Here is a 27,231-nt window from a genome sequence, read left to right on the forward strand (position 1 = left end):
AGAAATCGCTGGCAAAGAGTGGGGATAAGGAATCCTTAACATATATAAATGCAAAGAGAAGGACAAACCAGATTGGACATGGGATACCCTAGCCGATGAACTCAACAGTTACTTTGCAACGATATTTACAGAAGAAAAACCCTTTATACCAATGAAAAATTATGTAAGTGAAACTGAAAAATATGTAATTAATGATATTGTAATTCACATGATTATTTAATGAAAAAACTTTCGAGATTACAGGTGAATAAGGCTCCTAGGTTGATGCCATATACCCTATAATTTTAATGGAAGCTGCAAGTGAACCATTGAACCACTGAGGCTAATTATGAGAGCATCGCTGGACTCAGGAGAGATTCCGTTGGGTTGAAAAAGTGCCAAGGTATCTCTAATACATAAGGGTTGTTCTAAGAGTGTATTGGGAAATTACTAACCAGTCAGTCTAACCTCAGTAATAAGGAAAACCATGGAGGTAATGATTAAGGGTGGGATTCAGGATCATTTAGACAGAAATGGAATTATGAAAGGTACACGGCATGGTTTTGTAAAGGGAACATCATGTTTTGCTATTCTGATAGGATCACTCATGAGCTGGATGTAGGGAAAATTTTCGACATTATTGATTTAAATTTCAGCAAAGAATTTGACTCAGACTCACATGATCAGTTACTTTATAATAGAATCACAGGGAAAATACTTAGATGGATAGCAGGATGGCTTTAGGGCAGGAGGCAGAGGTTTGTGATAAATGGTTGTTCCTCAGATTGGGTTAATGTAAGAAGTGGGGTTCCCTGGGAATTAATATTGGGACCACTGTTAAACTCCTTTGACCTGGTGTCCATGGACACCAGGTCAGAGGAGTTTACAATAAATCATAAATACAATTGTTAAGTATATATAGCAGTCGGAGGCTTGAACCAGAATCCACTTAAAGAGCACGTGCTACTGCACTCTCGCTCCCAACTACACGGCTACATCGTGCTGTTTTTGATTTTCTTAAATGACATCGATGAAGGGATGGAGGACGATGTCTAAATTTGCAGATGATGAAAAGATTGGTAGAATAGTTAATGATCACCACCAAACACAGGTTCTTCAGAGTGACCTAGAGAGACTTTGGGGATGGTCGGAAAAGTGGCAGCTTTGCTTTAATCCAGCAAAGTGCAAGGGGTTACACCTGGGGAACAGTAAATCCAAAATTACTTATACACTTGGTGAAGTTGAACTAAAGTCAGTACTGGAAGAAATGGAGTTGCGAGTTATGATACTATCAGACATGAAGTTCTCCGAGCATGATTTATTGAACTTTTGCTAGTAGAGATAAGGATGTCATGATCCCATTATACACTATAAGTCTATTGTTAGACCAAACTTGGAATTCTGTGTTCAATTATGGAGACTGCACCTAAAAAACGACATCGAGCTTCTTAAAAGGGTCCAAAGGTGGGTAATTTGCCTGGTGAGATCAACAAAAGGGTGTCCATATGAGGAAAGAATTCAAATGTGGGTTTCACAGCTTGGAACCTAGGCACCCTAGAGGAGATTTGACTGAGGTGTTTAAGGCTCTGAGAAGCAACAGGAAACGAATGAGGAAAACATTTTCACATTTATAAATGATTCTAGAACTAGGAGCCATAAATTCAAATTATGGGGGGGGGGGGTCTTAATGAAGTTTTATTTTAGCCAGCAAGTTATAAATTGCTGGAATAAGTTACTGTAGAATCCCATGTCCCTTGCTAATTTATAATCATCCTATGCATTTTTATTCTCTGGTACTAGTTTTATCAGTTCATCTAACAGCCATTTAGATCTGAACCTTGAATACATGTTCTTGTTTATACTCTGGCATGGCACCAGGTCAGAGGAGTTTACAATAAATCATAAATACAATTGTTAAGTGTATATAGCAGGCAAAGGCTTGAACCAGGGTCCACTCAAAGAGCACATGCTACTGCACTCTTACTCCCAACTACCCGGCTACATCATGCTTTAACAGATTATATGGAGTTAAGAGGAGTCCTATAAACTCAAAAAGAATACATTAATTTAAGATCATTGCATTATCTGTGCATGTAAATCATGCTGGCTGCAAAAATAGATTAAAGGACAAGATATTCATGCAAAAATATTGTAAATAAATAAAGAAATATCACTCTATCTTGTGGAGATTCTTTAATACAAATATGATCATTGATATGAGTGCTCAATTACTTTCTTAATATTTCAGGACTGTAAAATGTTGATTTTTTTTTTTTTTTAACTTTTGATTATTTCAATTTAAGTGAGGGCTTTGATACAAATCAAATGTACAATTGTGTATAATCTGGAGCAAAGTGGCACTAGAGGTAAGTTACTACTATGGATAAAAGTAATAGGAGACAAAAGAGTGGTTATAAATAGCTATAAATAAATATCTTAATGGATTAATGTGATGGCTAGGTACCATAATGGTCAATGATGAGATCCCTTTCTCTATTAATATTAATTAATGATACTAATTTAGGTATTTAAAATTTGATGTCTAAGTTTTCTGATGATACAAAGGTGGGCAAAGTGGTTAATGAGAGTAATCAAGGTATGCAATTTCAAGGTCTAGATAAACTAAAATAACATGGGCAAATAAGTAGGAACTGATGTTTAACATTATTGATAATTGCAAGTCTTAATGATTAATTACTCTCTTTCTTAGAGAAAATTTTCACATCTATCCTGCACAATCCTTTTTCAATTAAATGTATGTTCTTATGTGCATCATCCAAGAATGAGTAAGTTATCACCAGTATTCAGTGTACTCAGGTCTCTTGAAGATGCACAGTTTTTAAGTGTTGGAAAGTGTTCACCTTGCATGTGCACAGTTTTAAAGTGTTCCCCTTGTATAAGGCAATGGTCAGGCCACACCTTGAGTACCACATACAGGTCTGGAAACCTTATTTTAGAAACGGCAACACGATTGGTGAAAGGAACAAAGCAGTGCTCCTACTAAGAGAGGCTCAAATTCTGCAAGTTGCAGCATCTGGAGACTAGGTATTTGCGAGGTGATCTGATCGAGGTATACACCTCGATCAGATTTACACCAGTAAACTTAAGTAAGTTCAAGGCAGAACTAGAGAAACATTTAGAGTGAATGTGTGGGCGAAAATTTTTTTTTTTTTTTTTGGCTGATGCTATATAAACTTGCTTTCTTACCTCATATGCCTCTACTAATGCTAATGTTAAGGTGGTCATATGACCACCATAACAAATTAAAACTTCTATTAAATGGTATTAAATGATATTCTGCCTATTCCAGTAAATATTAGCAAATGGTGTTTCAGGAAATTCCAGTAAAATGTTTATAAAAATTGGAGATTTTTTTTTTGTAAATGTCCACATTCTACTTATTAAAAAAGGAAAAAAAAAAAAAAAAAAATCGTTAGAGTGCACATGTCATTTATATAAATCCTACAGAGAATGCAGTAACCAAAACTGGGGGTGGGATAATCAATTGCATTGGTATAGAAGCTATGAAAATGCAAAAATTATTATTACTATAATTTTGAAACTGGTCTAATTAGGAAGGAAAAGAAGAAGAAAAATTCTTACCGTGATCCATAGGATTTTGATTCAATACCATGTAGTGTATCTTGCAAAGAACTAATAAGAATCTTGCAACGTTCATCATTAGCAACTTTGGACTGTTTAATTAAGGAAATTGCTGTGACTAGGGTTTCTATTGCACTTGCATAATCTCCTAATTAAAATATAATTTTGTTAAAAAATACTTCAATATTTCTTCCATAAAAATAAAAACATCATTTATACAGGATGTTCCTAATGGGTGGTCTTTTTATCACAACCTCTAATATGAACAAAATGCAAAATGATTCACTACCTAGAAAACCACACATGCGGACCAACATGCTTTCCATTCAATTAGTATAATCAAATGGAAAGTATATTAAAGTTGAATGCAATTATAGTCACTATCCATTTGGTGTTTGTGTACTGGCATTTTCTTTTCATTTTGCTTAACTTATTTTAAAAATGATACTGAAAAGGTCTCATACAAGCTTTGCACTTTCTGAATACACTGATGCACATTTTGCTCACTGATGCTCATAAAGCCAAGATATCAGAGCTTTCATGTAATTCACTTCAAAAACCATATCACAAAGAGACAAACAAATTTTGAGAATCATATCCTTGTATTATCTGGGAAGGAAAAAAATGAGGATAACCGCGATTATACTTTCAAAGTCATCTTTAAAGTACATAAGGTAAGCAAAACAAATTTAGAAAAAGTAGAGGCACATGACAAGCTACTACATGTAAAGTACTGCACCTCGGAAGACAAACACAACACCACATATGTATACATATATTTTGAGCATTCGGTTCATCAGTTAATTTGGGACAATAACACAGAGCTGCGTTTCCCAAACTTTTTTTTTAGTCACAGAACACTTTTCATCTCATAATATATTTACGGAACACAAGTTTAGCAGGATCCAAAGAACCGTTTGCTAATATATTATTACACATGATGCACTGTGCATCAGGAGCATCTTTATTTACAAAACATGTAAAGCCGTAATTCAAATAGCTGTCATCATACTTTTGTTTTGGTCTTTTATAAGTTGGTTGGTGCCTCCGTAGCTAGGTGGGAAGGAGCAGCAGTGCATAGCACACGCTTCTTGATTAGACCGGGGTTTGAGCCCGTCACCACCAAATACGGAGGATGCGGAAAGGTCAGGGAATGACCACTGCATATCTCGCAGCAATATGGCCTTAGTTGCTAATGCTCCAAAAAAATAACAAAAGGCTGCGATTGTTCATCCTCACTTTGAAGTGTGACAATATTGGGTTTGTTTTCATCAACCACAGTTGCAATACTAGAAGTACTTGATTCTCGTTTTAAATTACCTTTTTTCAACCACAAAACCATGCTCATTTATTTTAATAATAATATTTCAAAATACTGATAATTATAAAAAAAAAAAATTTATAAAACAAAGAGTTTAGTTATGATATCGGTTAACTCCCCCCCCCCTCGCCTTCAACCTGTGTACTAAAGGCTACATCCCATACAAAAGGCATATTAGATCAGTACATTGCTACTTTTTCGTAGATGTCATTTTTTTATGCATACTTCTCTGTGCAAAAGCCTATCAAAATAAAGTATTCCACGGTCTATTTCATTATTAGTCTATGCCAGTATGCCGAAAAAAAAAATAATGTTAAATATTAGTGATACAAAAGTGGTGTACACTACAAATATGTAAAATTTATTTATTTTTTTTTAATGATTAATTATGATTTTTCATGGAACACTTGTTGACATCTCATGGAATACTAGTGTTCCACGGAACACAGTTTGAGAAACGCTTAAAGAGAGCAAAAGGAGCTTACAACTACAATGATTTAATTTTTTTTTTGACTTGGCACATATATTAAAACATGAGTGTCTGACCAATACAGTCTCACCAATCAGGCCTAGGAAGCACATATTGCCTTAATCATAGCTGAATGATTAATTTCCTATTAAAGAAAGTCTGAAAAACCCTTCAGATTTTTAAAAAGTCAGTTACTCATGGCTTAAGTGTTTGTGCAAAGAAACAACTCTAAATATGATGGCAAAGATATATTTTCTCAACTTTATAATGATTTCACACATATTTGCAATGGTGGACACTGGACATAACACTGGGCTGAATCATGGGAGAGCCTCCCTGCATATCCTTATTTTACAGACCAACCCCACTGGTAGATCTTAGTGTTTTCATTATTTACTTATTTAATTCCATGTATTTGCTTTAAAACTATTTTGTTCAAGAATAAACAAACATTTTCCCAACAACAAAATTAGAGCAGCGATAGATGAATTGGGAAGTGCTTATTTTTGGCTGATGCTGTATAAACTTGCTCCCTTGTATTATTTGCCACTACTAATACTATTTTACCATGACCACTTCCATATCACAAGGCAAACTCTCAGCTCCTGACTGTACTGAATTATGCAGGGATGCCTTTTATGAAGCTTTATTTGGTAGATCTAATTTGAGATTGAAATGCAATTTTTACAAATAGAGGTGATTAAAACTGCTGGCTAAACCATTACATTTAAAATTTCAGCAAACTGGAACATTTATGCATTCTAAAAAATTTTTTGGAACACCAGGACAAAAAATTGAAAACTGGCTGTCTGGTCAGGCTATTTAGTATCATTTGACAATGCCATTTCTTCGACTTTTTTCTTTTTAATTTGTGGAGCTTGATAGTACTAAAGACTGCTTAGTGTTACTTTCACAGTAACAGTGAATTGTCTAATATTCCTGGACAGGAAGTTAACCAAGAACAGTTAATCTAGGTTAAACAAGAATATTTAACCTAGGCCCTCATAAAACTGGAAATTATTATTAAGGGTAATCAGTATAAATAAACACAAAGCTTACTGTAAATCACATTTGCTGTGGGTGCAGTGGTATTGCTTCTTTCAAAGTTCAGTTTAATTTCACAGCAAAAACTTCAAGAAACCCAGGCATGCCTTGATTTCAAACTGCTAAAATTTATGCAAGCAGTAGTTCAGCAGAGTCTGTACACTGTGGGCCACCAGTGGATGATAAACAAGAAAAAAAAAAGAAATTTTTGATAGTACTAAAGTACTGATGAAGTGACACATTCAATTAGTTGAGCACTGGACAAAGCAAGCAACCAATCTTCAAATCACACTGCAACAAACTCTAGTGTTTATTTCTCATTATGTTTGCAGACAGCTGAATTCCAAATGAAGAATGATAAGTTAGCATATTCTATCACTTATAGGATTGGTCTTTTCTTTCAAGATCAGTCGCATAAACAATTGAAGAACTGTAATTTTCTGTTTCATTTCCGTTTCTATGCTTGGGGTTATCCGTCGTTTTGTATCATTGATCCCATAGATATAAAAAATATTTTTTCTATATTTTCTAAAAAAAGAAAAGATTGATCCTATAGATAGAAAAGTAACATATTTTCTTAAAAAACAAAAGTAAGTCATATTTTTATAATTTTAATAAAATATAAAAAAATTAATTCACTGACATAGATTTGTTGCACATAAAAGTGTTGGGAATTTACATTTTTTATATATAACCTGAAAATAAAAAATGGTAGCACAAAAACAGAAACTTCTTTTTACTTGTAACAAGATAAGGAAAATGTAACACAGTTTTTTTTATTGAATCACTCAGTGCAGCCCACAAAACAAATCTAACTTTGAATATGGTCCCTATATGGAAAAAGGTTGGACATCACTGATGTAGGCGGTAATTCGATGTCGGTAAAGATAAACGTCATAAGTTAACCAACTTCGAAAGAGGGATGATAGTGGGTGCCCGACGAATGGGTCACTCTATCATGGAGGTAGTACATAAATTGCACTATCCCCGTTCGACAGAATCAAGAGTGCATCGGGAATGTGCCATTTCCGAAATAACATCTCATCATGGAGAGTGATTTGGGTGGATGAACATGGCCACCGGAGTCTGTCTCGCATTGTTTCCACTAACTGAAGAGCAACAGTGGCACAAATCACTGCCGACTTCAACGAGGGAGGTGCCAGAAATGTCTCCACCAAGACCATCAGGCGATCATTAGCTGCAATAGGCTATGGGGGCTGTCAACCCACCAGAGTCCTATTTCTCGGCACTGGACCCTGGATGATTAGAGATGGGTCTCCCAGTCTGACAAGTCCTGTTTCCAGTTATTTCAATTGGATGGGAGGGTGCATACCTGGCGGAAACCACATGAAGCTGTGCACCCCATCATGTCAATGAGGAACTGTCCAGGCAAATGGATGGTCGGTAATGGTCAGGGGCATGTTCAACTGGCACACATGTTCTAGTCACAAAGGCTCTGTGGGGAGGTGCATTGTCCTGTTCGAAAAGTTCATTGCCCCGTGGGTGCACGATGGCCATGAAGGGATGCAAATGGTCTGCTAGGATGGACACATAACCTGGACCATTCAGAGATGCATTTAGACGTACCAGAGGTTCCAATCCAAGGATTGGAGGGGGGGACTCTTTTTTTTTTTTTTTTTTTTGTCTATTTTTACAAAATACAATAATGGACAAATCTTCCCTTTGAAATGTTAAATTTATTTTTCCACTTCTTTCATTTTCTGCACATTGTTCTTATGTTTATTTGTTTATGTAGATAACAATAAATATCAGCGAGAAGGATTATAACCATTTTACATATATATGAAAGAATGAAATGCAACTGAAAAATATCACATCTACAAATAACAAACAAAGTTAACACATTACCTTTTCCAGATTTTATAATATTTTTTAAAAGTAATGCCTTCTTAAACACTATACCATATTTCTTTGACAACGCACAGAAGGACAATGTTAGATAATCATATTTAACTATGCACCACACACACACACACACACACACACACACAAAAAAAAAAAAAAAAAAAATTAACACTATTACATCTAACACAGTGTAACACTTTGTTTCAAATGGTCATCTCACTTTATGCAGCAGACTGGTACATCAGATAGGCAATTCATTAATTAGAGGTGAATAATAAAATTCCCGTAGTTTTATTGCCTTTTCTGAAACATATAAAGAAAGTGGTGGAACAGCGAGCAGGAGAATGGATTAAAAAAAAAAAAAAAACGGTCTGTCATATTTCTGAGTTGGCAGCAAGGTGTCACAGAATCAGAATTCTTGTAGTATATCACACTTAACAGATTGATCAGACAAAGGCAATATGTTCATTAACTGAAGATGAAACAGCTGGACAAGAGCTTTGAAATAGTCTCCTTTAGTGTCACTCTGTGCAACAGGGCATCCCTTCTGGTGATATTTTAAATATAGTTTTGAGTCCATAAAAAATCCATAACCCATACGTAGAAGATTACTGTATAAAGCTTATTCCCTGTGTTCAATAGGTTCCTGTAATTTTTTTTCATTTGGCATTCCAGTACATTTTGGAGGATAGTGTGTTGTATAAATATATACACTGTTGATGTGTATAAATATATACAGTGAACCCTCACTTTACAATATTAATCTGTTGAAGAGACACAACTGTATCATGAAAATATTGTAATGGGAACCTAATAATACACTGTTTTTTGCTAATTCATTCAAGGACCTTGGAAGTTGCAATTTTCGAAAAATAAGTTATCTCTATATGTAGAATTTCCATTATAAAATGATTTTTATAATGGAAATTGTACATATTGATTAAAATGGAAGGAAGGATGTAGAGTTGCTAGAATGAATACAGAGAAGGGCAACAAGATTGGTGAGAGGAACAAAGGGGTGCACTTAAGAAGAAAGGCTTAAGATCTGCAAGTTGCAGCATTTGGAGACTAGGCACCTGCGAGGAGATCTGATTGAAGTGTATAAGACCTTGAATGGTTTGAACAGGCTCAATGCTGATGGGATACTTCCACTTGCTCAGACTAAGAACCTGAGGAGGCATAGATTCAAATTGAGGAAAGACAGTTGTAGGATAGATATGCAGAAGTTTGCCTTTAGCCAACAGGTAGTTAATTGCTGGAACAGACTTCCATCTGTTATTGTGGAAGTTGATAGCTTAAATAAATTTAAGGCTGAACTAGACAAACATTGGAGTGACTGGATAGGAGAAATGGGAAGGTTTTTTTTTTTTTTTTTTTCCGAGCTGATGCTGTATAAGCTTGCTTCATATGCCTCAACTAATGCTAATGCTAAAAAAAAATATTAAAGCTAATATATTGACTAAAGCACAACACAAAAAATCACAACTGGAAACAATCGTAAGCCCATTCCATCGTAAAGTGAAATAAGTAGTCACTGGTTAGTGGAATCAGCCGCTATAATTTCAAAATACCAATTCAAATCATTAAAATGCACTACACTTTCATCGTTATCATATGTTCGGTTATAACAGGGATCGGCAACCTGCGGCTCTTTGAGCATGTAATTGCAGCTCTTTAACTTTTAGTTCACATGAAACACAATTTGAAATGGAGTTAGAGGACTTAAAAATCAAGGACACGTGGAGTACAAGATATTTTAAAATGCCTTAAAACTGAAATTGAGGATTTGGAGAGGCAAATGGCTGCCCTTGCAATTCTACACAAATAGATGAGTTGATAAAGCAAGACCAAATTGTGTTCGATGCATGGAGTAGCTTGCCAGACACGTATATAAATTTGAAACTACAGTGGCACATCTCTATTACGAACTTCTATTTAACAAATTTCTCTATATTACGAATTTTTTCGCAAAACATTGCACCTTGAAACAAAATTACATGCAAAATTAACCAAATATAACAAAGTGTTAGTCTCTCTATAACGAATTTTTAAAAAAAATTAGTAAAAGAAGTTTTGAAGATTTTCAAGCATTTATTGCTAAACAGCTGCTCAAATATACTGCCTCCTTCCTTCCGAAATTACGCATTAGCATCTGGAATTAAATAATCATCCTTTTAGTGAACACTTGTGGCCATTGACACCCGTAGGAGGGTCTTTGTTTCATTTTTGTTACAGTTATTAAACCAAATGGGTTTTCTTAAAAGTGGTCTTAAACTTTACAATAAATAGGGTAGATTTGTAAATTGATGTTGGCTCAGGGGAAAACGAAATTCGCTGCGGAAAACCTTTAGTATGCTGCGGTGGCAATACATAGAATGCTACCATAGTCGGTTTTTAGTAACGCCTACTGAGTGATAGTCGCTTCACACCTCAACTGTACCACGTGACCTTCCTGTCAATCATTATATGGTATGTCCGTTCTCGTCTAATGGGACTCCCAGTAGATGGTTTTCATGAATTTTTTTTTTTTTTTATTTCGTTCGTCATCAATCACATAGACTATATGCTCTTGTATTTTTTTTTCTGAAAAGTAACATACAGCATACGTTAATCATAAATTTTCTTTCATGTATATATGAATGAAAGCAGAATAAAAGAAATTCACAAAGTCGTATATTTCTTCAAAGTGAGTGATACTGTTGAATTGGCAAGCGAATTGAGTAGGCGGTACTAACAATTCACTACATGGCCAGCGCAGCGAAGTTTGCGGTGTATGTATTGGCAAGAACTTCAGTAGAGTAATTTTTATTATTGCAGAAATAATGTCGAAGAGAAAGTGTTTAGGTATTAATGATAAAGCAAAGATTGTTATGATATTGATCAGGGTTTTAAGAAAATAGATGTTGCGGAGAAATATGGCATACCTGCAAGCAGCTGATCTATGATTTAAAAAAAATCGAGGATCAATTTTAAATGAAATTGAAGGAGGAGCAGACAAGAAGCGAATTAAGTTGTGTATATACAAAGATGTTGATAAAGCTGTTCTAAAATGGGTGCAAAATGATACATGAAAAGAATATCCCAATATCGGGCCTAATAATTAAGCAATAAGCTCTGAAATTTGCACAGTCCCTTGGACATACTGAATTTAATGCGAGCGCTGGGTAGCTAGATAACTTTAAGAAGCGCCACAGAATTGTGGAAAAGGTTATTTGTGGAGAAAGTGTTAATGTAAGCAAAGAAGAGCGTAACAGTTGGAGGAACAATACCTTAAAGAAGATTTTGGAAGAATATGAGCGTAAGGATGTTTTTAATGCTCACGAAATGGGTTTATTCTTTAAATGTTTACCGAATAGAACACTTGCTTTTAAGGATGATAAATGTTTTGGCGGAAAACAAAGCAAAGAAAGAATCACTGTGCTAGTTGGAGCAAATATGACAGGAAGTGAAAAATTAAGACTTTTAGTCATCGGAATATCAAAAAACTCAAGATGTTTTAGAGGCACAAAATCTTTGGAAGTTGACTACACCTATTAATAAAAAAGCATGGATGACAAGTGATATTTTTGAAGAATGGATATTAAAACTAGACAAGTGTATAACAAAAGAAAAAAGGAAAATCGTGTTGGTAACTTACAACTGTCCTGCACATCCTGCCAAACTTAAAAGTGGGAAGTTGTTTTTATCACCGAACGTAATGTCAAAACTCCAGCCAATGGACCAAGGCATTATTAAAAATTTAAAATTTCATTATCAAAAGAGAACAATAATGAAGATTGTCAATGCGTTATTAGAAAATAGAAACTTGGAGGTTACAATTAACCTTAGAGATTGCATCTCTGAACTGGCAAAAGTTTGGACAAACGATGTCACTGAATACACTATTCAAAATTGTTTTTCAAAAGCGGCATTAACATTGAATACAGAAGTTGAACAACGACTGGACGAACAAGATGAACTGCCCCTTTCACAACTGAAAAACTTTTGGACATTATTAGAATCGTCTGGAAACATCGAAAATGAAATAACACTGGATAGTTATGTTTATGTAGATCACAGCAGAACATCCAAGTGAAGATGAAATACTGCTGAACAGTGTTAGACGCGACCATGATCACGAGGAAATTAACGATGATGCTGAAGACGCATCAGAACAACCCATAGAAAAGCCAACTTGTGAAGAAATGATTAACGCTTTTAAAACGGTGCATATGGGTCTACAGTTTTGTGAAAATGTTCCTGATAATGTTTTCAATGCTCTGAACAAATGTGAGGTTTTCTTTGAAAATCAGACAATTTTTTAATTGTACTGTGCAAACGAAAATTACAGATTTTTTTAATTTGTGATATTTACCGGCGAAAATTGATTGTGTAAACGTAATTTAAATAAGTGTTTTTGAAATAAAATACATTAAAAATAAATGTAGATTCGTTTTCATTTTCTAATTAGATAACAATTTCTAATAAAAAAGATATTCTCTGTATAACGAATTTTTTCGCCGGATTTATCAAATTCGTTATAGGGAAGTTCGACTGTATTTTCATTTGGACTTCTCTCAGTTTTTGGTTTCTGCTGGCAAATATTTTCGAACATGAACTATACTAAAAATAAGCCAAGAAATCACCTGAACAATGCTAGTCTCTCAGCATGTTTAAAGATTATAATTACGGCATATTTGCCTGATGTCGAGAGACTCTCTCAAGAAGTGCAGCAGCAAATGTCACATTAATTCCTACCTAATTGGATATTTGCTACGTTTTTTCAGTATTAATAAATAATATTTCAAAATATATATTTTTTAAAAAACACCTTCCCACTCTAAACTATTTCTTAAAAAACTATACCCCCCCCCACTCCCAGATCAAGCTGAGGTGCAGCTCTTCAGATTGTCTTTTTTTTTTTTTTTTTTTTTTTTATTAGATAAAAAATGGCTCTTCACTCAAAAAATGTTGCCGACCCCTGGGTTATAAGAATCCGTTTTGAATGCCTTTGTGATATTTTTCTAAAGCACATTTCTGGAGGTCACTACCTGAAAACAATAAAAATAATTTGCAGTTTCTGTTTTATTGGTCTTTTCTGTTAGTGCAAGTTATTATAAATGGGTAGTAAACTCAATCTAACTGCATTTGTGATAATATCGATAGCTGTAATTCTGTGCGTTTTTACATAATTATGGTGAAATGTGTTTCACCTTCTATGAAATCTTCAATCATAAAAAACAAATTTTCAGAACCTTCTCTTCATTTTTTTTTTTTTTTTTTTTTTTGTTAGTTGTTGGTGCATCGGCTTCTGTGGCCATATATTGCACTTCCCAAGGTTTTCTCATTTCTATTCTGATCCAAGCCCGAGGCGGGATTCGAACCCACAACCTTTGGGTTTCCAGGCAGGAACTTTACCCACCCGGCTAGCCTGGTCGGTCTTCTCTTCATTCTAAATTTTTAAGCTTCATAAACTTGTTACTCCGAATTTCACTTGCGCATATCGTGTTAGTTGCAATTTGTGCATGCCATGTTCTTTGTTATTGATTGCTTATCTTTTTCATTGTTTTAAATTTTACAACCCCCTATCCCAAATGTAAGTGAAGAGAAATATCAACTACTTAGTATGGAAAATATTCTTCTGATTTTTATGTATCATTTAATTTTGTTAATTGGTAATGTAATGAAGTGTAAATTTGTGATCATTATTTTTATAGCCTGTGGATAATCCTCCTATTTTCGCTTATTAGAATTGCTGTTTAATAGAATTAAAATTCAATTCACAAACGTAATCACAATGATCGGCGCTTACCACATATCGTATAGTGAACGGTTAGTTAGTTATTTGGTTTTTAGGAGCATTAGCAACTAAGGCCATATTGCTCCGGGATATGCGGTGGTCATTCCCTCACCTTTCCGCATCCTCCATATTTGGTGGTGACAGGCTCGAACCAAGTCTAATCAAGAAGCGTGTGCTACGCACTGCTGCTCCTTCCCACCTGGCTACGGAGGCGCATAGTGAACGGTATTTTATTAAGGAGAGTCCATCGTAAAGTGATTTGATCGTATAGTGAATGAATCCTAAACAGCAAGGGGGTCCCCCATGTACATGGAGGGCGATCAGCACATACAACTACCCTCCATGTTTTAGCGATTAGCTGTTCCCTCCTGCGTGGTGGCACATGTTTCCTCGTGAAAACTGGTAAATGTGATACTGCCGGTTTGTGTCCATTCAAAGTACTTGATAGATATGGATAGGGTATATAATCTGAGAGACTTTGAAAAAGGGATGACTGTCTGGTACTCATTGAACGATGGCAGTATTAGGGAAAATGTGAACCATCTGGGCTGTACACGGACTGCTGTAGTTAAGGTTTTCCAAGAGTGGATAGAGCAACAGTTGCCGGGCCAATGGTGGATGCTCACACCTCAATAATGGCCATGTGCAAGCCAATAGATGGTAGATGGTGGAACAGCTGACCGTGGACTTTAATCAGGGTATGACTACTAGTGTTTCCAAGACTATGATCCTATGAGCTCTCCTCTGTATGGGCTGTTAGCATAGGCACCCAGTCAAGGTCATTGACCACCCACTGCCAATGAAGTCTAAAGTTTGCATTTGAATGGTGTCAATGGACCATCGATGACTGGATAAAAGTTGTCTTTTCCCTGAATCATGTTTCCTGCTATGCTATGTGAATGGTAGATAGAGGGTACAGTGAAAAACTGTGGAACCACTCAGATTTCCTAATACAACAGGTAGGTGGTGGCAGTGTTCTAGTTTGGTTGGATATTTTCTTGGGAATCTCTTGGGCCCTCAAATCTCTACACTGTGCTCTGAATGCTAAATACTACCTATCTATTATGGCCAATCAGGCACACCCCTTCATTGTAACTATCTATCAGCATAGGTGTATTGCAGCATGAAAATGTGTCCAGCCACATTGCTGGTACTGTTTGAGAGTAGTTCACTGAACACCAAAATGACTTTCAATGCTACTTTGACCACCAAATTCACCAGATATAAACCTCATGAAGATCTCTAGGATTATGTAGATCGACAGTCTGGCATTTGGATCTTCCAAAGTGGACTATCACAGATATATGATATGGGATGCAATCTAGGCAACATGACATAGTAGACTTCTTGCAATGTCCAGAGGCCATATAGAGGCCAGTGCCACTGCTACACAGAGGCCATGCCTCACTGTGTAGCAGTGGCACTGGCAGTAAGAGGAAGACATACCTATTAATAGGTAGGTGGTCATAATGTTCTGCCTGGAGACAGTGTGCGTATATATATATATATATATGTGTGTGTTTGAAAGAATGAAACAGGAACTTCCAACTTATGTAAAGGATGCGTTCTGCGGAACGCTCAGCAATTCGGATTTTACGTAAGTTGGAATTTCCCCCATGCTTGTACAGCACTTGCAATTGTGCTCACTGAAATGATTGAATCAAAAAAGAAATGTTTGATGAACATGTAAATAGAATTATTTATTATTTTATTTATTCAATGTTTTATCTCATGAGCAGGAAAAATTAGAAGAGTGCAATTTAAAAAAATTTCAAAATAATGAAATTACAAAAAAAGAGGAGATAGGCATAACGTCAGTAAGTTTTACCTCTCGAGCATCATTGTCAGAATCTACGTCTTCAGCTGATAAGTACCCTGCTGCAGTAGTTAAAGTACTGTGGAGATTTAAAAGGGGTCGGCCGCTCAACTTTACGAAGGAACATATTAATGAATGACTGGACGGTTGCTTTTCCTTTTCATCGAAGATTTCTTCGTAGCAAGCAAGCATATTATTCACCTCTCTGTTAACTTTTAAGAACCATGCATCATTCGCTGTCAAAGCTTGCCATTACCACCTCTCTGGTGATGAAGCATCTCAGCTTCTCATTCGGTTAATCTTGAGCTTTGTCAGCATTTTCTTCTTTCACTATCGCTGCCTGAAAGTCAATAAGTTCTTCATTAGATAATTCCTTCTCTTCTTCCTCTATTAACTCCTCCACGTCTTTGGCATCAACCTCCAACTAATTGTAAAGGTCGCTCTGCAACCTTTACAATCTTATCTGTAACCTCCTCTTCATATGATTATCTTTTTCATATCCTTCGAAGGCTTTTACACGTCATGGGCATATTTACTTCCATGCACCATTTAAACAACTTTTAGTAATTTCCATCCAGACTTTTTTAATGCTTAAGATGGTGTGGTAAATGTTGTACAATTTCGAAAAGTCTCTTAACGTAAAATTTTTCTCATCGACTACTGCAGACAGTGCCTGAGGAAATGTCATGCGTAAATAGTATGCTTTTAAATTCGAAATAACACCCTGATCCATAAGTTGGATGAATGAAGTCGTGTTTGGCAGTAAAAATATGGCTCTTACGTTCGAATCGAAATCATCTAGTGCATAGGATGTCCAGAAGCATTATCTAATTTTTTAAATTTTTTAATGTTTTACCGCAAACACGAGATGTATTAGAACCTATAGTACTTAGGAGAGATTGAGAAGACAAAAGGAGATATTCGTTGACATTAGACTTGAATTTCTGTAGACTGTCATTTTCAGGAAATACATACGAAGGAAGGTTACTTCAGAAAACAAGTTGAATGAATAAATGAGATAGAAGAAAAGTTGATTCCTCTGCGAGTTTGAAGTTGGACAGTAAATGGATGTTGGCTGGTAGCGGCACGTGTTCAGACTGTTTTGAAAGAGAGAGTGGTATAATTATAGAAGCCAATTCAGAAGAACAGTGCCAATGGAAGTATCCGCAGTAAAGGCATGCAGCAGGAACAGTACGTCTATGAGACAGTGAGTGGAGAGACTCTGTTAGAGAGGAGTCATTAATTAACCTAACTACTTTCTTCTAAATGGAATCTAGAAGCCTGAGAGAGAGATTTTGGGGGCACCACACCAGATATGGAAACAATATACCATGGTAGGGTGTATTTGTTATTTGTACAGAGTGAACAGCTGTTTGGAAGAAAAGTAACACCGAGAGCAAAAGAGAAAACCAAGTTTTTTAGATTCAGAGGAAGCAATATTTCTAATGTGCATGTGCCAAGAGAGATTAGAAGTCAGGGTAATCCCCAAAAGAGATATATCATTTTGCCTAGAAATCAAAGTGTCACAAAAAGCAAGCATAGGAGCAGAAGAAGATATATGCTAGATATAAGACAAGACTGAGTTTTAGGATTGAAATCAACTAAGTTGTCTTTGTCCCACTGGAGAACTATCTGGAGATCAGCATTTAAGGAATTGGTAGCGGATTTTAGAGAAGTTGAAGCTGATTGAGCAGAGCAAGGTTTCTCAAAATGGAAAGTGGAATGCAATGTGCTATCATTGGCAAAACTATGGATAGCATTTACAGTCAATGGAAGAAAGTCATTAATATACAAGAGGAAAAGAGTAGGGGAAAGAACTAAACCTTGGGGGGGCACCAGCATTAGTGGAGAAGCTAGAAGAGAGAGAGAGAGCCATCTACCATCACCCTCAGTGAGCGATGAGAGGAAAACTGGATAACCAATTACAAAAAAAACAGTACGCGCCTCCGTAGCCAAGTGGACAGGAGCAGCAGTGCGTAGCACACGCTTCTTGATTACATCGAGGTTCGAGCCCATGACCACCGCATATCTCCGGAGCAATATGGCCTTAGTTGCTAATGCTCCTAAAAACCAAATAATAATAATAACATAACAAAAAACAGTTGGTTGGCAAACCATAAGATGCAAGCTTGTTTAGAAGACCTTTATTCCAAACACGATCGAAAGAGAAGTCAACAGCAACTGCTTGTGTTTCACCGAATTTTTCCATTGAATTTGTCCATAAATGCATAATATAAGCCAGAATATCACTAGTGCATCAACATTGATGGAATCCATACTGGCAATCATGGATTAGATGGAAGGTTTCTAGATAGTTTAAGAGTTGACGGTTAATTGATTTCTCCATTACTTTAGAAAGAATAGAAGTACGGCAATACCCCGCATAGCACTGATAATTGGTACCAAAACTATTTCGTGTTATGTGAAACTGTGCTGTTTGAGGTACAATTAATTGAATGCGTACCAGAGAAAGTCTATAAACAATTTGCACTTGATAGCCAATTAAATGGATTTGAAAAAAAAAAAAAAAAATACTGAGAAATTTTAATTAATGAAAAGGTAACAGCATGAGAGATGAGAAAAAAGCGTTATTGTTTATTTAGGTATTTCAATAAAGTATGGTGGAGTCGTCTCTTCTTTTTCTCGGCATACAAGTCTTTGGAGCATCGAATCCCACCTTGTAAAATTTGGCATATCTTTATACTATGTTCAACGTTCAGTTCTCCATTCATAATCGCCTCGCAGGCCATGTAAATCTTCCGAAAATCTTTCTCCAATTCTTCTGTTGAAAATTCTTTGGCAGTTGTTTAAACTTGCGATTGAAAACCAGTGGGATCATTTGCCAAATGGGCCAAAACATGTTGCCAAATTGTTGTTGACATGTTGTTGACAGTGATTTCTATCCAAGATGCAGATATATTTTCGTTTGTATTTAAAGGAGTAAAAAATAAATTGTGAAATGAAAAGTTTGAAAAGCAATCACGTCTCATCATAATGGATTAAGTATACCGAACACTGTTGCATGGTGCCGCCGACTGCCTGAGGGGAGCAAGTTGGCACTGCAGCATATATGTACGTTTAACTAGGCTGAGACTGTTATTGCTGTTATTTGGTTTTTAGGAGCATTAGCAACTAAGGCCATATTGCTCCGGTGCGGTGGTCATTCCCTGACCTTCCCGCATGCTCCGTATTTGGTGGTGACGGGCTCGAACCCCGGTCTAATCAAGAAGCTTGTGCTACGCACTGGTGCTCGTTCCCACCTGGCTACGGAGGCGCCAACTAGGCTGAGACAACACAGCATATATGTAGAGTACGTGTCTAAGCAATTGAACGAGTTTTAATGTGTATAGTAAATTTTCAACTTAAACTTAATTGAAAACCGTGCTGTTTGAAGCAGTGCTAAGTGAGGTATTGCTGTAATTGCAATGGGACGATAATTGGATGGGAGGGATTTGTCACCCTTTTTAGGAATGGGCTGGATATGAGCAAATTTCTAAGCGGAAGGAAAAACACCTTTGGAATAGGAAAGTGAAAAAAGGCGGCAAAGAACAGGAGTAAGTTCAGGAACACAGGTTTTGAGAACAAGTGGAGAAATATCATCAGGACCTGGAGCCTTGTTAGCATCAAGATCCGTCAAAATCCTTCTGATGTCCTTTTGACAGAAGACCACAGGAGGCATTGAATGGAGCGTATTGGGAATGATTGGAGATGTTTTACCAAGATCATTAATACATGAATTGGAAGAAAAATGGGATGCTAGCAGGTCAGCTTTATCTTTGGCTGAAGTGACAACAGAACCATCTGGTTTTGACAGAGATAAGAGCAGAGACGGGCAAAAGTTGCAGTCAACAGCTTTAGCAAGAGACCAGAATGCTCGGCTACTATTAGTGCAAGAAGCAAGTTTTCTACTCTTAGCCTATTCAAAATCTAGTTTGGACTGATTAATAACTGCTTTACAATTGTTGCGAGCTTTGGTGTAGGCAGAAAATGAAACCGAAGATTTGGAAACAATCCAATTACAATATGCAACGTTCTTCTCTTGAACAGCCTTAGCACATTTATTGGAAAACCAAGGTTTAGATAAAGGATGAGATTTTAAAGGGGAGTGTGGAATAAACAATTCAATTCCTACAAGAATAATTTCGCTGACAGGATCTTAGCAAACATTTACATCAGAAGTTTTGAAACAGTAATTCGACCAAGGAAAAGAAATCTCACAGGTCATCCCATTTTGCATTCTTGTAATGCCAAATAATACGAGGTTGGGAATAGCCATGAGATAAGAGCTCCATTGGAGAAGAGACAATCACGAAGTTGTGATCTGAGGTGCCTAAAGGACCACTCACTTCGACAGTGTACTTAGAAGGGCTGTTTGTGAGAAAAAGATCAAGTGTGTTGGCTGTATGATTAGGATTGTCCGGTATTCTTGTCAGTAAATGAACAACCTGTGCAAGGTCATTAGTAAGTCATTAATAGAAGCAAAATCTTGAAAGGAACGTCTTTGTGTTTACAATATTTTTCAACCTTGGGAATGAAGCAGCATTTAAACCAATCCTCAAAGAGTGATATTGTTATCCATGCTCTCTGGTTCGATCAGAAATGCACGGATACACTGCCTTTACTGATGTCCTTAAATGCACGAGGATTTCCAGAATGGTACACAAGCAATGGTTTTAATCTCTAATCTCCTGCTGCATTAGCCCCAGGAAAGAGCGTGGCCCTATCTTTTGAAGCCTTGAAACCTGGCATTGTATTGTCCTCTTTGGCAATGTATGTTCGATCTGGCATTTTTTTCCAATACAGAGCAGTCTCGTCAAAGTTAAAAATTTGCTGTGTTGAATAGCCACCTTCATCAATAATTTTTTCCAACACATCAAAAAATTTCTCTGCAGCTGCAGAATCAGCACTGGCAACTTCACTGCATATTTTTAACGTTGTGGAAACCAGCACAATGCTTGAACCTACTAAACCATCCATTCTTGCCACGAACTTGGGTTGGGGTTTGCGGTTCTTATCCTTAATATCTTTAGAAATACTTGTTTCTTTTGCTTGAATGACTCAGGGGCAGTTGGTTCTGAATCTGATTTTCCATTTGCATTATTATCAGCTGTTTCATCTTCGATATAGCACCTGAATGCTGTTTCGTGATCACTGCTGAACTTAAGTGCATTGATCCTTTGACATGTTCTTTTATATGTGCACTGCCCTTTAAAACAGTATTCACTGTTCAAGTGGCGAGATCTAATTCCCTTGCAATAGAGGGCACACTTTGTCTTGCTTCGTATCTCTTAATCATTTTCATTTGTCAATCAATTTTGTTTCGTTTCCTGGCAATACCACCACTTGTACTTTTTGTTGGTCACTTTCCCTTCATCATTGTAATATGTAAATAGGAATGAAAGGAAGTTTCTGAAAATTTATTTTTTATATGATTGAAGATTTCAGTGAAGGGGAACACATTTCACCATAATAGCATAAAAACTCACATAATTGCAATTATCGGTATTATTGCAAATGCAATAAGATCGTGTTTACTATCCTTTTTTATAATTAGATGCACTAACAGAAAAGTCCAATAAACTGGAAAGTGCAAATTGTTTTTATTTTTTTATGGTTGTGACCTGCAGAAACATGCTTTAGAAAATTACAACAAAGGTGTTCAAAATTGATTCCTATAACGGCAACGTATGATAACGGTAAAAGGGTAGTGCAATTTCCATTATAAATATGACCTTTTAGAGAGATAAATAGCTTAGTAATACAGCGAAATTTTCAGCTGACAAGGACTTGGAACGAATTAAAAATATATATATAAAAAAAAAAACAATGTTTTATTTGGTTCACATTACGATATTTTCAAGATACCTTTATTTATTCCTACGGGATGCAATATATGTTTCCATATTTATTTTAAGTCTGCACCGGCTGGCAAAAGTCGAATTTCTGCAAGTCAAGTATTACATAAGTTTGTGAGTTCCTCTAAGTACAGTCGGTCCTCGTATAACACGTGTTTACATTACACGAATTCTATCATACATGATTTATAAATAGGGGAACGTTATCTTATATAACACGAACCGAATTCGCTTATGCACGATTCGCCTTTGTGTTTACAAGAAATGGCAGTCGAATGCGGAATCACCCCAACCGAACGCAACACGATAGGAATGAAGAAGATTCTGAAAATGTATTTATGTGTTTTATATCAGTGAAGGGGAAACACATTTCACCATAATAACGTAAAAACCAACACAATTCCAGCTATCGGTATAATCGCAAATGCAATTAGATGGAGTTTACTACCAGTTTATAACAGATTCCACTAGCAGAAACGAAACTGGAAATTGTTTTTATTGTTTTACGGTAGTAACCCCCAGAAATGTGCTTTAGTAAAATGTGGGGTGTTAATAGTGTATCTCGGCCTTTACAGTGTTGTTTATTCAGTTGCTATACGCCCGCAGTTTTGTTTATGTGTATTAAGCATGCCTCCTTGTTTTGTAATTGTGCTTTATTCCCTAAAAATGAGTAAAATATTTAAAAAGTGTGAAAAGGAAGCGTCCTGGCGAAGACACTGCAGATTAAGAGAGAGAGAAAAAAAAAAGCAATATCGATAAACAGAGGCGGACTGAGTAAAAAATTCTTACCCGGGAAAATTTATAGTGGCCTCATACTACAGTTTATGGCCAAAATCACACTGGCCTCCGGCCCACCGGGATTTCCCGGGTAAGGCTTATGGCCAGTCCGCCTCTGTCGATAGAGAAAAATTTTGAAATTGGGAAACGCTTTGAGCGAAATGAAAGACCATGTGATATTCCACGTGCTACAGACCTAAATGAGGCAACGCCGAGAATTGCAAAGAATACGGAGAAAATAAAAACAACTTTCATAGCGGGAACACCTCAAAGTGTAATTAAAATCCATTAGATTAAGAAACAAAAATTGGAAGAGATGGAACGGCTGTCATCTGTTTGGATAGAAAATCAAACAAAAAACAAGTTTGCTTACGATAGAAGCAAAAGCATTAGCAATATTTTATTACGTAATAGTCGTAATAAAATACGTAAGCATTTTATTACGACTTACGTATTATAATTTATACTTTTTTAGTATTAAAAAACACTAAAAATACTTTATTATAATATAATAAATAATAAAAAATATTTATTTTTATTATTTATTATATTATAATAAAAAAATATATTTTTTATTACGTATTTTAATCGCTATAAAATACTTACGTATTTTATAACGATTAAAATTACCCGACTATTTATTGTGTTTTGGTTACAAATGTGTGTTCAATCTTGGGTGGTTGGCACCTAACCCCACTTTTCCCACAGGGCCTGTTGTTTATATTGCACGATTTTGCATTGCACGAGGGTTTCTAGGAACACAACTATCGTGCTATACGAGGACAGACTGTACAAAAAAAAGCAGTAAAATAATATGCAAATTACCTGCACTAGCATCTGCAACAGCTCTAGCAATAGCACTACTTGAAACAGTACGATTTCGTCCCATAATTTCTTCAAATTCTGCATCATTGATTGAAGGATTTGGAGGTTCTGCCCTATAAAATAAAAATATTTTTTCTTCAAATAATAATTTTAATGCTGTTTCCTAACATATTAATATGTGCATAGTTATGAAAATAACTGTTTTAAATTCTTAGATTTTGATATGTTAGATGATGAGCTGCAAACAAATTATATGGTTTGGTTCAAAAAGTTCCTGGACTTGCACATTAAACAAAACTAAACCTGGATGCAGACTATCAAATAACAGCCACTCCCCTAATTATGTAAGGGTTGGATTCCGTGAAACTCTACGTAAGTCGGAATTTCCCGAAAGGCTTATGCAGCACTCACAACTATGCTTGCTGAATTTGAATAGAATATATAGAATTTGAATAGAATATCTGAATAAATAAATAGAATTATTCATTAAATTTTTTTATCTCATGCACAGGAAAAATGACAAAAGTGTAAAAAATTACAAAAAGAGAGAGAAAACAGGCATAGCGCCAGCAAGTTTTACCTTTCGAGCATCATTGTCAGAATGAACTCTCCAGCTGATAAGCATGCAGCTGCAGGAAGTTGAGGTCTGTGGAGATTTCAAATGGGATTTTTCCAACACATCACAAAATTTCACCACATACTTTAATGTTTTGGAAAACAGTGCAATGCTTTAATCTAGTAAACCACCGTTTCTTGGTACGAACTTGGCTTGTGGTTTGCCATAATTATCCTAAATAACTTCATAAATACTTCTTGCTTTGCTTGAATTTGGACTCAGGGGCACTTGCTTCTGAACCTGATTCTCCATCAATATTATTAATAGGTTTTCCATGTTCGATATAACACCTGAACACTGCTTTGTGATCCCTGTTGATCTTAAGTGTGTTGATCCTTAAAGATGTGTTTTATACGCGCACTATCCTTTAAAATAGTATTCACTGTTGAAGCAGCGAGACCTAATTCCCTTGCAATAGATGACAAACTTTTTCCTGCTTCATACTTCTTAATCATTTTATTATTATTATTAGCTATATGGTGCAAGGAAGCTTGAGGCTTATGCTGCACCAGCCAAAAAAAATAAATAAATAAATTCCCAAGTTACTCAGAGAGAGAGAGAGAGAGAGAGAGAGAGAGAGAGAGGAGAGAAAGAGAAGTAGAAGGAAATCACCTAGAAAGAGAAGAATGATGATATCCAGCTCAGGACCTTGGGTGTGCCAAACCCACACTCACAAGATGTGAGCCCCTGGGGTTGCATCTTCATTTCTAAATCAATTTTGTTTCATTCCCTGGCACTACCACCACTTGTACATTTTGTTGGTCACTTTCCCATCATTATAATACCTTAATAGGAATGAAGAGAAGATTCCGAAAATTTATTTACGTTGTTATATGACTGAAGAGTTGAGTGAAGGGGAATTCATTTCACCATAATACATGCAATTCCTGTGTTGTGGGTTTTTTTTTTTTTCAAGCAACATGTATCAACAAAATCAAAAATATGAACATTAATTGCAAAAAAATGAATGTTAAACATTCATAAATACCGCATTTAAAACCACACGTGTAGCTATACAATACAGTGTTCCCCACTTTACGATATTAATCCGTTCCAGAGACACCATTGTATGGTGAAAATATCATAATGCGAACTGAATAACACATTGTTTTTTGGTAATTCGTTCCACGACCTCAGAAGTTGAAATTTCCGCTCTCTAAAAGGTCGCTTTTATAGTGTAAATTGTATTAGTTACCAACTCAAAATATTAAAATGCACTACACTTTCAACCTTATCATATGTTCCGTTATAAGAAACAATTTTGAACGGCTTTGTGATATTTTTCTAAACCACATTTCTGGAGGTCCCTACCATAAAACAATAAAAATAATTTGCACTTTCCTGTTTATTGGGCTTTTCTGTTAGTGCAAGCAATTATAAACGGGGAGTAAACTCCATGTTATTGCATTTGCAAAAATATCGATAGCTGGAATTGTGTGGTTTTTTATGTTATTTTAGTAAAATGACATTTCCCCTTTACTGAAATCTTCAATCGTATAAAAAACATAAATAAATTTTCAGAATCTTCTGTTCATTCTTTTTTTTAAATCTCTGTAAACTTGTTACTTCACGCAAATCATATTAGTTGCAATTTGTGCGTTCCATTAAAAAATGCTTATGCATGCTACTGGAATTTATAAATAAAAGAGATTATCTTGGAAATAAATGCCTTTTGAAGCATTTCTGAAGACTCCTCCTCCTTGTGCAACAAACCAACGAGTGCCGAGTCAATAAATAATGAGTGATAACGAGTGTGCATTTAGTCGATAATGACGAAGAATAAACATTCTTTAACATTCGTAAGTAGTAAATAATTTCTTTATTATTAAAATTTGCTTAATTTTACAGGCTATGAATAAATCAATCATTGTTTAAACATAGACTAATTTAGCTAACTAATTTCATTGTTGAGAACATAACCCCTATTTTTAACATTATGTCTAGGGGAAATGAATTCCTGCTTTATGAGTTTTCGCTTTACGAGCACGCAATAAGAACGAATTAACTCGTAAAGTCGGGAACTACCTGCAGTGTAATGTAAAAACCCCCAGAATTCCAGTTATCAGTATTATTGCAAATGCAATAAGATCGAGTTTACTACCCATTTATAATACATTGCGCTAAAAGAAAAGCCCAATAACAAAGAAAGTGCAAATTGTTTTTATTGTTTTATGGTAATGACCTCCAGAAATGCACTTTAGAAAAATATCACAAAGTTGATTCTTATAACCGACATATGATAACAACGAAAGTGTAGTGCAATTTCCATTATGAAAATTACCTTTTAAAGAGATAAATAGTGAAAATTTCAACTTCTGAGGTCATTTACGTAAGCCAGGGAGGGCCTGTACTTCCTTTGGGAGTAAATGCACTTTTGTATCACTGTTACAATTGCCAATAGCAGTTCTGGAACTGTTCTGGCTGGATAGCATGGAGAGTATTTCAAGTTGCATCATTAACCTCTTATTTGCTCTGGAAGGAAAAGCCTCATAAAATTGTTTAATTTTTGGAAAAATGAAAAAGACTGCAAAGCGAGAAGTCAGGCGAGTTAAGTGGACATCGTAAAACATATTTTATTTAGCATGCTTTTGAAATGAGAAATGAGCAGTGTGCAAGTTACTGGGATACAACTTCACTTTTTCACTGTCAAGTGTTCTGTACACCTCTGTTGAATAGCCTTTCACAGTGGCACCTTGAGGAATGTATTAACAGTGCATACCACGATGGTCAAAAAATAACCCTTCTAACATCACTTTTCCTTTCAACCTATGTTTTGCAAAACTTTTCTGATTATAGCAAATTAGATGATTTCCAAGTTGACGATTTATGTCTTGTTACTGGATTATAGGAAAAATTCCAAGTTTCATACTCAGTGATAACAGAACCTAGGAGCAACTGATCATCATAAATTGCTATTCTCATATGGCCATAAATTGCGACTCACTTGTTACACAGATTATCAGTAACCTTCCGAGCCAACGCATGAGGAACAAACTGATACATGTTCAAATCATTGCTTAAAATTCATAACAGGTTCATGTGAAATCTTTAAAGCTTCTTCAAGTTTATCAACAGTCACACAGCTGTTCTTAAGCACAAGTTGTCCGACTGTTTTAATTTTTTTGTATTTGAGCATTTAAATGTTCATCCAGCAAAGTCATCTTCTGCTAGACTTTTGTTCCTCTGCTAGTATCTATAATACCATTGAAACATAGTACAACATGAAAAATACTCTCTGTAAACCCAACATTTCATTTCCAACATTCGGGAGCATGATTTTT

At 35.7% G+C, this 27,231-nt stretch overlaps 1 protein-coding gene across 3 annotated transcripts in view; it reads right to left on the reverse strand.

The window, feature by feature from the left end:
- Window positions 1-27,231, reverse strand: part of Cpsf6 (cleavage and polyadenylation specificity factor subunit 6) — an 821,382-nt gene that overhangs the window by 334,781 nt on the left and 459,370 nt on the right. For all 3 annotated transcript variants that reach the window (XR_016547729.1, XM_090386823.1, XM_090386824.1), the window contains 2 exons: window positions 23,335-23,447; window positions 3,583-3,730 (listed from right to left, as the gene is read on the reverse strand). Coding sequence is in view for 2 of the 3 variants with exons in the window: in XM_090386823.1 (XP_090242949.1) it covers window positions 3,583-3,730; window positions 23,335-23,447 (261 nt within the window). In the remaining variant the exon portion in view is untranslated. The remainder of the gene's footprint in view (window positions 1-3,582; window positions 3,731-23,334; window positions 23,448-27,231) is intronic.

Source organism: Mastigoproctus giganteus, chromosome 12 (genome assembly GCF_048544385.1).
Source record: "Mastigoproctus giganteus isolate SK-2022 chromosome 12, ASM4854438v1, whole genome shotgun sequence".
Taxonomy (NCBI): Eukaryota; Metazoa; Arthropoda; class Arachnida; order Uropygi; family Thelyphonidae; genus Mastigoproctus; species Mastigoproctus giganteus.